The 13,163-nt window shown below is 41.5% G+C and overlaps 1 protein-coding gene across 3 annotated transcripts in view; it reads right to left on the minus strand.

Moving 5' to 3' along the window:
- Nucleotides 1-13,163, minus strand: part of TP53BP2 (tumor protein p53 binding protein 2) — a 46,300-nt gene that overhangs the window by 26,255 nt on the left and 6,882 nt on the right. For 2 of the 3 annotated variants that reach the window (XM_068676085.1, XM_068676088.1), the window contains exon 2: nt 892-1,039. In XM_068676085.1, coding sequence (XP_068532186.1) covers nt 892-1,039 — 148 coding nt within the window. Of the gene's footprint in view, nt 1-891; nt 1,040-7,899; nt 7,917-13,163 lie in introns of those variants that run through there. The other variant, XM_068676086.1, reaches the window with a different exon arrangement.

The following is a 13,163-nucleotide window of genomic DNA, read 5'->3' on the forward strand; positions in this document are numbered from 1 at the left end:
GACTTAAAAATCCTGACAGTGATTCATCTTTTCTACACCTCTGTGCAGCTACCAGGATCTAATGAGTACCATGGAGATGAGAGATAAGAGTCCCTTCCTATTTAAGCCAGACAAGTTAGCCCTACTTCAGCTTTTGAGTTGCTTGTTGACATGTTCTTCAGTCCCAACAAAGCACTACAAGTTATGGAGACCTGAATTTCCAAAACAAAAATCAGCAAGAACACAGAAAGAGTGGGGCAGGAGGGAGGGAAGAAAACCAACCACAAACATAAACTCCTCTTCCACCAGCTCAACGGACAAACTACTTTACTGACCTGTCCTCATCTCATCACTCCTATCCGCTATGTATCTTCTTTAGAAAGTATTTCATACTTCATATAACTGCAGCTGCTTCTAATAACACTCCTTCCCTCCCAGAATCAATTAATGTAATCGTGAACAACAAAGTCAATATCTGAAAAAGGAAGTTTTCCTTTGCCAAAGCAATTGAAAATGTCCATGGAATTTAGAAGACCGTCTATTCCATAGAACTAACAATATTTATCACTCCAAAAAGCCCACACAACCCACTTGGATTATACCACTGGGGAGAAGAATAAATAAAAAACAATTCCCCCACACCCTTCACAGACTCATTTGAGTTGGAGAAGAGCTAGCTGCCCATGTAAAAGAACATCCACATGCTTGGCTATGCTTCTTTTATTTTCAATCATTTTTTGTATGTGTGTACCTTCCTGTAGATGTGTTATTATACACCAGTTTGATAAAGACATTAACAAAAATGTAAGGCAGACACTCTCTGGGACAGGACCACGTCTTTCAGGTCTCTGTACCCTACGACAACAGCAGCAGTGAATGCCCAGCAGGTGACAAAGCAGGAGTTTAACCTACCTGAGCCACACCACACTTCAGCCAGGTGGCACTCGCTTTCACCAGGCTCCTTGCACAGCTCCACCACATCTCGGCATGTTGTCTCTGGGGTGACTGGCACCTCTGTGAAGTGTTGTTCATTGTTGCTGAGGTATACTGTCAGAAACATCTGGAAAAGACAAAGACAACAGCATACGTTAATTTAGAACAGAAAACCAGACTGCATATCAAGGGCACAATTTTCATTAATTGCATTATTTTCAACATAATAGTACCATTCATCATGAACTACTGTGCATACTGAATTTCAAAACAAACCCAGATTTCTTTTTCAGGTACAAGCCAGTGAGATGTTAGAAGTAATCCTCTGCACACCTCAATTATGTTACTGTATTGTTTCTTTTTTTTTTTTTTTTTTTTTTTTTTTTTTAACTGGACCTCCTGCTCCTTCTTTCTCTTTTAAGGTAATGTTATCATATTTCTTCTACCTTACCATACTTAAATGCTGCACATCCATCTGACACAACAGACACCTAGAGTTCAGAAATTTTCTTTATTGTGAAAAGCAAGGGAAGTGACGTCTGCGGAAGATGACTGGACCTTCTAAATAGGAATTGGCGTCAATTTGCACTTCCATAACACTTGGCATTAAAAAATTTCTCAAAAACACAAGCTGACTTGCCCTGCTTAGGGACATGACTTAGTGGTAGACTTGACAGTGCTAGGTTAATGGTTGGACTTGATGATCTTAGAGGTCTTTTCCAACCAAAATAATTCTATGAACACAAAGTGTTCCCCCCAGGTGCCACTAAGAGGAAAGCAGTGCTATTTTACTTGGCTTTCTCTTCACTGCTGTAGATGGATCCTTTATCTTGGGTTGTTATTCTGTATAAACACACCACACAGCTAGATGTTATTCTTGCTCATGTCTTTCCTGACACAACTAGAAGACACACATTTTAAGAATTAGTTTCCTTATTTAATCTTTGATAAAACATATTGATCACCAGTTACCTTGCTCTATGCTATTAATATTAAACATCCAAAGTTGAGCTGCTGGCTAAAAATGAACATCAATTTTCTTCTGAAATCTATTCTGAACATCAGGATCAAGTGCCTGCTCATCATGTAACTCCCAGCATCATAAAAATCAGCTAAATGTCTCCAGAAAGCAATTACTCCACTACAAATTTCAAGCAAAAGAAACCTTATCAAAAGGCTACACAATTCAGCCTTTTTCACACAGATGGAAAACCTGTCTATGCCAGAAAAAGGCACAAATATAACGTTAGAGAATCTTTGTGCCTCCTCATTTTTATAGAGGGTAGAAGGGGCCTACATCTTCATGAACAATGGTTCAAGCGTCAAAAAGAGTCTGATTCAAACAAGGCAAGAGAGATGCATAAAACGTTCTCTGAAGTTTAAAGAAGAGGCCATTGCTACAAGCAGTTATGCTGTGATTTTGTGGGAATACTCTGGAACAAGTCATTTTTGATGAAAAGTGGATTTTAGCCCATTGTCTTCACAGTTTTACGAAGCTCCCCTCAGTGACTCCACCAGCTTAGAAATGCAAGCAGCTCTCAAGTCTCCAAAGCAGCGGTCTTTCAAATGCCAAGACCCCCTCCACTCCTATGAGAGAAGCCACCTTTATTCTTTTGAAGAACTTCTATTAATACATTTCCACACTCAAATATGTGCTATTATACAGAGCACAAACATTTGTCCCACTTTTGGCAGCACAAACACTTCAGAAGAGCGTTTCAGGCCTTAGGACTGCACCAGATTCAGCATCAGCAGCATACACAGTTTCTGATCTCTGATTTTACACAGTTAACCAAGACAATACTTTCTGATAAATTCCTATATACCTTCTACAAACATTCACAAAAAGCAAAAAGCCTGCAGAAGGAGAGCTCAGAACTGCCCCTAATCCTTTGGAAACCATTCAGACCCCTCAACCATTTCCTTGTTGCGTTATAGCAAAAAGTAATAAGAACAACTCAGAGCTTGTAAGGGGAGGAATGAGTAGAGAGAATGTGGAAAAAAAATGCATAGGTAGAAAATTTTGTTTGTTTTGCTGACCCAGCAAATCCTGAGGAGGGCAGGAAGGCTGAGGGAGTGGGACACACCGATTTCAGCTGGACTGAGGACTGCTGTTCAGTCAGAGGGGAGCATCCCGTGCACCCCACCTGCCCCTGGGACCACGGCTGCTCACCCACATACCTCAGTTCAGAGGTTTGTTTGCTGCTACTCCCTCCCTGGTATGCTTTGTGTGGGCCAGAAACACACCACAGGCATGCTGGTAGGATCAGCTTACCACATGCCTATTATTACTCTGGGAAGACAGGCACAACTGTTGTGCTGTTTACCGTGCAGCATGCTGATGTGCTGACCTAAATTAGGAGACAAAGCTTTCCAAATAGCACCTCCGATATTCTGCTTTGGTCTTTCTTCACTGAACACTTGTGTTTTTTTTAGATTTAGTATTTCTCAAGGCTGACGGCAAGAGAGGTCGTATGCAACCAGGTAAAAAAGCCATTTAATCACAGAAACTGGGGCAGAGAAGTATAAAATAAAAAATAGGCTCTCAAATAGCTTTAGAGCAGGATTACGTAGGAACGCAAAACACAAACGCTTCACATTTAACGCTGGATAATCTTATACTCACAACACTTAACGGCACAGGTGGCGTGTCAGCAGTAAGATTTGTTGGTTTTAAAAGAAGAGCTTATAGATGAGAATTAAAAAATTATACCGAAGCATGGCATTACACACAAAGCAGACCTAATTTGACCCTAGCAGGGCTGTTCGCTCTCCAGTGTGCCTGTTTATCTCCAGCCGTTAATCCTTAGGATTTGCCAGCACAGACAGCTACACAGGAAGGATCACGAGTTGTGATTTCCATCCACAATGCTCAAGATAATTACTAACACATTAGGCCACGAGTGCTCAAACCTGCTGTGTGGAGGCCATTTTTGAGACTTGGTGGTACCTGCATTAAATCTACCAGGTGTGTTCTTGGGATTGGGGGTGAGAGGGAAACACCACTCTGTGCAAACTCCCTAAAAACATGCCCCAAATTCTGAAAAGTCTGAAGTAACTAAAAAGAATGCAAAATGGATGAGACTTTTGCAGTTACCTCCTTCCATTTCCCCCTAGCTCCAGGGACAACTCTGAGAGGATTTGGAAGTCCACCAAGCAGTTGTGCCCCTCCTCTCTCACCCCAGTGGCAGTGACATTTATCTCCATGCCTCTTCTCCTCCACTATCCACATTTCCGTGAGGACTCCAGCCAGGGGTAGTCTGCATCAGACTGGCTACATCTGAGCCTAGGGAAAGGATTTAGTAACTCATCCTTCCCCTTGGAAGGGTTAAAATAAAGCATCCACTAACCACCCTACCAGCTAGTTTATATTCCTGTTTTATTGTTGTGCAGCAACAAAAGAAGAAAAAATAAAAAGACAACTCTTGTGACACCTTGTTTGGAAGTTTGAATCCTGTACCTTACATCAAGCTAGAGTAAAGTGGTCATTTGTTGCTCCCTGAAACTGAAGATGTTAAAACAGTTGCAAATAAAAACCCAGGAATATGGAAAGAAAAAAAATAATAAAAACAACATGCAAAAGGTAAAAATCAAACTCAGTTTCAAGGTAGGCATAAGTAAGGCACGTACTCAGCAGTGGTGAGGCCACACCAGGCATGACAAGAGGCAATGGGGGCAGACTGGAACAGAAGGGTTTCCATCCAAACATCAGGAAACACTTATTGACTGTGCAGGTGACAGAGCACTGGCACAGGTCACCCAGAGAGTTTTTGGAGTCTCCGTCCTTGGAGATCCTCAAAAGCTGCCTGGACATGGTCCAGGGCAACCTGCTTTTGGCAAGGGTTGAACCAGATGACCTCCAGAGGTCCCCTTCCAACCTCAGCCATTCTGCGGTTCTACAGAGCAGACTAAAGACACACTAAAACAAGGGGAAGACAAACCTCATTCAGACCTTACACTTTATTTCAAAAACAGCATCGAGGCAAATGCTGAAATACCTGACAATTCCATATAGTCTTGGATTATGTTTTTTCATTCTTTCTAAGGACTGAGTTTTAGGAATGCCCAGAGAAGGCTGAGAACTTTTAATCAGGGACCTGACTTTAAATTCTAAACTAAGGGTTTAAATTCTAAACCAAGGATTCCTCCAGTATACTTCCTCCCCCCGAGATGTATTCACCGTTTCTAAGTACTGAAAGGCTTTACACCGTAGAAGCATCCCAGTACTGCAGCACACTTGCAAGGCACCAGGGATGTGTTGTACATCTAGCAAAGCAGTTCCTTTTAAAGTCACACCACAAATTTCAGCTGACTCGGCTACAGCTTCGAAAATAAAGTTTGCAGTTATGGAGCCACCAAATGATGCAGTTCGATCGGGTGCACCAAGGGCAAACGGATGACCAAGGGCACATGAGCTAAAGCAAGAGATCATTTTTGCAAGGAATGACTGTGATGAATGACTTAGAAGCAACTGGATGGTTAAGCAGAGTACCAGACATAAAGGAAGACGGAGTCTCAAAAAAGCCTGACATTTAAGACACAAACCTAAGAAAACCCAAATTGTCGTGAATTACAACTTTAAGTCTTCTCAGCATAAAATGTATTGTTTTGTTCCAACCTGTATTATTTATGCATCACCTCCAAATATAGCCACCAAGTCTGGACTGTAACACACCCGGGAACAGGAAGAGAACGTAGCAAAAAAAAGCAACCAAAATAAAGGAGGTCAGAAGAAGGTATCAATTAAAGCCAGTCACACCCCACCTTATAATCCTCCACCTCTCTCCTGCACGCCAGTTCCAAATAGCCTTACACTTGACAATCAGACACGTGTGCTGTAAGCTCATCAACAGGATCATTTCATACAATTGCACTGACATTAAATAAACCATAACAGGTCTCAACAGCTGCTAATCAGTTTCCAACTTAAAGTGAGATAGCTCTACAAAAGCAATAGTCTATGAACACACTGCATTTTGGCTCCTACTTGGTGACATTAAAAACAAAGAACAGCTTCCAGAACTGTTTGGAATACAAGTCTGAGCAAACACATGCCTTAAAATTTACATCTATCCAGCAAGATACCATATTTATTTATTTTTTTAATCAATCTCTCCCTTAGGTAAGAAGACCTTACTTACTGATTAAGATGGAGGAGACACAGAAATGCAACTTACTTTACTCTTGAGCTTTGAGAGTGTTTCTAAAAGGATCAGAGATATCTTACTCCTTAACTTTTTGTAAAACTGACATCATACATCTTAGTTATTAAAAGGCTGTGAAGTTGGACATTTTCCAATTAATATACAAACAATATTAAATTATGCTGCTTAAATTATTTAAGCAGTAATCTCAGAGTGCACATATTCAGTAGAAAACTCCATTATTTTGTATGATATGGTTTCAAATAACAAGGTCTTGGTGAATCCCTGAAATTACCTTTGTTTAAAGGATAAGCATACTATTTTCCCCCCAAAAATCTAATTCAGGTCATTAAATTTCAACAATGGACAACAATCTTCTAGAGCAAAACTCATTAACTTATAAAATATTACACACTAATAGACGGTCCATTAAAAATACCAACTTACCCCTGTTTTTCACTATTTCCTTAATTCCTAATCTACTGCAATCTTTTCCTGCATACCATGCAATATACAATATGAACAGTGGCATCTATTCATGTACTATTTTTCATCTTCAAAGCATTTTATAACCAGGAAGTCCTGACACAAGCAAGCAGTTTCCTACTTTACAGACTGGGAGACTGAGGCATACGAGGCAATGACAGAGACAAAAACGTTACTTGCTTGCCAAACAAGCACACTGCCTCTGAAATCGTGATTCATTTTATTATCTTGCATTAGAGCTAATAATATAATTCTTGTGCCACATTTCATATTCTCTGTGGTTTAGAGTGATCATTAATATTCTTGAATCACACAATACTCCTGTTGCTGGCTGGTTGTCTTAACTTGCATAACAAATTCTTAGATCTCACCTTTAAAGATGCATTAAAAGTCTTAAGGTTGACAATGCAACGTTTTACAGCAATATTCTCTCTATTGTTATCTGAGTTATGCCTATTATATGAAGCTGCAAATGGTTCAGGATAGACAATATATTTTCCTACAACATGGAGAGCATATACACCTGACGTGCTGTATAAACAAGCCTCCAAAAAAGAGCTCATTGCATGTCCTTCAACAACTTCACCGCAAAGTATGATTACAAAGCAGCAATGTATACCACTGAAAAGCCATTGTTTCAAATGCAAAGTAGCTTTTTGAACAGCATATGGGATGGAGAAGAATGACAACACAATTTACATCCTGAAATAAAATATATTTTTAGAAGATAATTTTAGTTGGCTGAAAAATTAGCACCACAGTTTTTACAATGAATAGATTATCAGATTTTAAGTATAGATAACAAATGAGAAGTAACAGATTCCACCCACAGACCTGATACCTAAAGTTTTAACTACAAGTCAGTTTTTCCTAATATAAAATCCCTTCAAACAAAGAGTTTTACAAGGAAGCACCTTACCTAATGGGAACACTGACGCTGCACCTTCCTAGATTGCCATGAAGGAATCAGCTGCTAAAAGAGATATTTTTGCTGACTCGATGCAACTTTCTAAACAACAGAAGACAGGCTGCACAACTGCAGATTTTCATGTTCTGAAAAACAGCATTCAGAACTGGCATGCAGTTGTGGGGCCTCAGTTTGATTTTTAATGCAAAATATACCTTAATAAAGTAAATCTGTGAGACTCTCACATGAAGTTCCTCATAACCTTAAACCAGTCCTTTAGTAGGCAACGTAGTCACTTATTGTACCGGAAGATTAAGGTAAGTGAAAGGTTATATAATAGACTTACTAGAAGACAGGCACACAGGACGATTGCTATCCCTGATTTTTTCGCATGCAGCTGTTCAATAAAGTTAGGTTCAATAGAAACGCAGAGTGAAGTTTAATATTTACCTATAGCCACACCCAAATACAGCGAGTCAGGTTCCTTCTGTCTCATCTGCAGCACACACTAGTCCGTTTATATTGTACTGGCTCTTAGCCATAAATGTGAGAAAGGAAGTTATGATGCAAGGTAGGTGGAGTACTGTAGGAAGCACCATAGAATTGTTCAAATTATTCCCAGTCTATATAAAGCATGGCCTTTTTCCCTCTCAATTGTATCGCAGCAGAAAACAGGACTCAGCCTTTACTCTCAAAGGCATGGTAGTTACTGCTTGTATACTTTAAAGATAAGTTTATTATGTATTTGTATTTTATCTTTGGTAAACTTGTCAGTTTTTCCAGGGTTTAAAACATAATGTAGACTTTCATGCACTTTTGGGCATGAAAAAGGGAGTAGGAAACAGCAAAGAGAAAGCTGCTTTTCTTTTCCCCCTTTCCTTTTTATTTATAAATCCTTCAAATAGAGAAAACAGAAAGAAAGCCATCTGCTTTTGGTATACATTAGTACACTGGGCAAAAGCTACAGCACAAACATCAATCTCTGCCATATTACATCTCACTATCAGGCATGTTTCTGAATCATCATTAAGGGAATTTGAAGATCTGCATGGAAAACAGGCTGAGTTCTGGCCAAGCACTGTTACCATCTGAAGTTACTGGATGTGGGTTTGGGACCCACCTACTTCATGGGCTGCAACTCCAAAGACTAAATTCAGTGCTTCAGTTCAGACCTACTGATGAGGAAGATAAAATTACAACCTTCCTGCCAAATTTAACAGAAAATCATCATCATCCCAGTTTAGCTGGTTTAGTTTTGTAAAATCTGTCAGACATAGCTCCTGACTGGTAAACAGAGGGTTCCTAACTTACACCCTCCTCTTTCAGTAGTGCATTACACATAAGGTCATTAAGAGGCGATCTTTCCAAACTAAGAATTTCACTCTGAATCCACATTACATTTTTCCTGACCTATTTTCTTCCATCATCCTTAGACACAAGAACAGAGCAAAAGTCCTCCCAGAGATCTGAAAGGTCCAGACAAACAAAGCTTGTGATTTTGGATGAACACCAAAACCAGGAGCACCACGCTTCTGCACACTCCGCACACCTAGGGTTAAACCACCATGTAGCACTGAAGGCAAGGGCGTCTCAATTCAGTGGGAGATTGAAAAAAAAAAGCCCCTTGTACCTTAATGCTGCAGGTATTTATCACAACCTTGGCACTGAGCAGAAGGAAATGTTCCAAAACATATGGGCCGGTTTGTTTGTTTTAAGGGAGAAACAAAATTGGTTTCATTAACATATGTTAGAAACCACAGCCTTTTACTGAGCACCCGTAGCTGCCAACGTGTCACGCATAGATCATTCTGTTCAGACCTGAATCCACACTTTCCATGCTTGGATTTACACCAATTTTGTTAAACAACTACAAGACTTCAGGGTAAACAAATCCTGACAATGTTCTTTACATCGTACAACACCACAGCATGTCCACAGGCCTCTTCCCATTACCAACTGTGTGTTGGGGTTCCTCGCTTTCACATGTTCCCCTCAAGTATTCTTCTCCTTTCCCCATTCAAAAGCTCTCTCCTCAAACCCTTCCAGATGGCTCCTTAGAGCCGCCACTTCCATGCTGTTAGACATTTCACAAAAAAAGCACTGCAAGCTGACAGGCAGAGAAGTCAGCCTACACGCAGTGTTTGGACTGCCGATGCCGGTGTCTTGCATGGAGCTTGCTCCTCCTCTCCTCGTGGAGTCAGTGAAAGGAGGATTTGGTCTTTGGAGACGGGCCCCTTCAGTCAGGCTCTGCCTTGTCATCCGTGTTCAACACAGCCACGAAGGCTTGGTATGCATGAGGAATGTCTTGTGTGCCTGCAAGTGATACACTTCTACCTAATTCTTACCATAGCTACTACACTGGCAAACATAACTGTCTAAATCCTGTAAACTACAGTGAGGTTTACATTTGTTTCTCATCTGATTCCTCAGTATCACAACACACAGCACCTAGCAGAAGAGCCTAAAGCCAAGACAACATCCATGCATAATGAATGGGGTTATGAACTCCAACTCAAGGCTGAATCATCTCAATTTTCTGTGCTTGCACCAAACCCAGAGACAGTCTTTGTAGTAAATACATAAATTAATTAAATCAAAAAGAAACTAAGCTGCTCTTGCTGTTCTAGAGCATTATATCCTCCCGTTGGGAATAAACATTCTTGTTAGCTCAGCTTCCTAGACAGCCGGAGGCCTATGAGAAGCCATACCAAGTGCTCCCCACTGGGACACCTGAGAATGACGCCTCTCAAAATACCCCATTAAGATGCATGTATATTCTTACAATGGAAATATATAAATATGTATATATATACTTTATTTTTTTTTTCCTGCTAGAAGTAGTAGACTTTGCATGAGACAGGACTCTTTCACAAAGGAAAGTGAAGGTGCACCTGTACCACAGATGAAAGCATATTTAACAGCCTACACCTCAAAAGAGCAGGTAGGTTATCACAGCAAAGTGGCAACTCTACTACCCACACCATACTGCCTGCTGGCTAAGGCAGCAATTTGTTCTTGGGTTTAAAAATACCAGTTTTCTACTCTTCCAGCCAACGTATAACAATCTCACCAATTAAAAGATGAGCAGCGTTCGTACCCGGGAGCACTGTGCCTCAGCCCACCAGAACACGCAGGGCGAACCCACGTTCATCAGGTGACGAGTGCTCAGCCCACACACCGAGCTCATGTATCACCTTCTGCTTACCTTCTTTTTTTCCATGAGTTGGTATCTATATCAAGCAGTCTCAAAAAAAAAAAAAAAAAAAAAAAAAAAAGAACAAGAAAAAAAGAAAAAGTACAAGTTCTGCAATTTAATAGTAAAACGAAGCAAATTATGTAGCAGGTTGGAGGTTTACTCCATTCCCAACTACTTCACAGAGATGAGCACCAGACAACTCTGAAAACACCACTCCTTACATCACGTTAAGACACTCCTCCAAGAACACAGCTGTCAAAATCTTGAGTCCTACTTCCATGACAAATCTCTGACAAAACGAAATGCTCATGACCTGCAGAGGTAGGTCAGCGAACACACCATTTCTGGAACCTGAAAAAATGACACACGTCTAACCACGCGGGTAATTTTGGTGCAGGAAGAGTCATAGGATATACTATTTGGGCTGCTCTATGATACAGGCTGACCAGTTTGGTATCCAGAAGTGCATTACAATGTGAAACTCCGGCATTTTAGTGCACTGCTCCTGTAGTGCACTTTAGTAACATCTCCTTTATGCTGCAACTCTAGAACATGCTGTTCCATCACCTTCCTTCAGGACAAATGGAAATGAAAAAACAGGAATTTCAGATCCCAGAGCACAAGTCTGCATTCTTTACTGCTTTCAAGGTCAGCTTTGGCTTCCTATATACTGGCTGCCAGGGAGAGAAGGCTTCCTGCTATACGAGCTTCTCACTCTCACCAAGATAAATATATGTTTTAGTCCAACTTAATCCTTGCAGTAAGTGAGAACACCCAAAGGTGGTGGAGAAACACCCTCTGTTACCATCTCTCAAGACAAGATGGAAGTCAAGGAAAGCATGCGGCAGCAGCCTCTGACTGCTACAGCTTAACCCACCTAAACAGTGAGCTGCCCGAGGCAACCGTTGTGTCCTTCTCTAATTCCCCCATCAGGTCAGATCACGCAGCCACATGGCAAATCACTTCCATTATTTTTAACTTTTTTTGTTTCTTTCTGCCTTTAGTGCAGGTGTTTTTCCCCTCTCACTCTACTGTCACCCAGCACCTTGCTAAGTTCAAGGGGAAGCTACAAAAGACATGTGGCTTTGGGTGGGGATGGAAATCAAAGGAACAAGAGCATCCATTTGAGCAGCACCCTACTATTAAATTAATTAGGTGTAGCATCACACCATACCCTTGGAGCAGGGTAACCCTTTCCAATTTACCACCAATTCTGGGTGGGAGCACGCTCCTGTTTCAATGGGAGTGTGCCCTGAAGAATGACCTCCACTTGTCAAACTCAGATGACTGCTACTTCACTAAAGAGCTATCTGCCCATGGATGGCAGTGCAGGCAACCAACACAGCCACCAGTGTCTCTGTGTCAGAGACAATCACCAGGAATGTCTATGCTTGGTGACCATATTTGTTTCACAACAACTGCACTTCTTATCCAAAGCCATAAAGAAGAGCTTTTGTCCAAATATTTCTGGGCTGCAAGCATGCAGGAAGTCATTAGCAACCATGAATAAAATTGTACAATAGTGGTACATATTCAACAGGCACAGCAGACACATTGAGCTTTTGCACCAAAGCATAGGGATCATTTTATTTTGAAAGAAAAAAGGGACTGGTGGGGAAACGATGGATTGTCAACCACATTGTAATAGGATATGTACAACTCACCAACTACAGCAGAACCACAGGAGAAACCTTCCCCACCAATCTGTCACCCCACCAAGCACCTCCCTTGATCAAACCCTTGCTCCTGTAACGCAGAGCTTCTCTAAAGTTCACGCTTTTAACTTTCATCAGCAAACATTCGGCTTCTACAGCACTACGACAGGAGCTGCAGAAGGCTGGCAGATTGTGCAGCTGATCGCTGTCTGACGGGTTTTATTTAAGAACCGCTCACTCCCAGGGCCCTCTCCAGGCAGGACCAGGCTGTACGAAGACCCCAGCTAAGGCGAGGCAGGAGAGCAGCGAGGCAGGGAGGGCAGCTCGCCAGCACAAGGCAGCGTGGCACCCTGTCACGAGCAAAGTCGCGACAGAGGTCCTCACAGATGGCTGTGTGTGAAATGGTGGGCACTGAGGTGATGTCTCAGCAACTTTTATTGATAATAACAAAGTAAAGAGGAGTTTAATTAAATCAACATTTGTACTATGCAGGGTTCTTCAACAGGCTGCTTTTACCCCAAGAACTCCAGAAATCATCCCCCTCGGCCCATTACTATTTGGTCATTCTTTCAGCTTCCCTGGAGGTAGGAAATATTTTCTCTACCCCAGCTTCACCAACTGCTGTTTGCACGGAGCTCTCTAAACAGTGATGGTTTTGTGCAATAGTGGGAAACCACCCTGCAGAAAGGCCTCGTGGGCAAGACCTATGCACAATAGCACAGGAACAACGCTGCACGGACAAGAGGCATGCGGTTCTGTTCCCACAGCTTCAACACACAAACCTTTACTTGTAATAAAGTCTGTTCTCAAAATGCTGGGAGATACACCACAGGTAGGAGTGAGGAGGGGATCATGTTTGTGGT

The sequence above is a fragment of the Anas acuta genome, chromosome 3 (assembly GCF_963932015.1).
Source record: "Anas acuta chromosome 3, bAnaAcu1.1, whole genome shotgun sequence".
In the NCBI taxonomy this organism is placed as follows: Eukaryota; Metazoa; Chordata; class Aves; order Anseriformes; family Anatidae; genus Anas; species Anas acuta.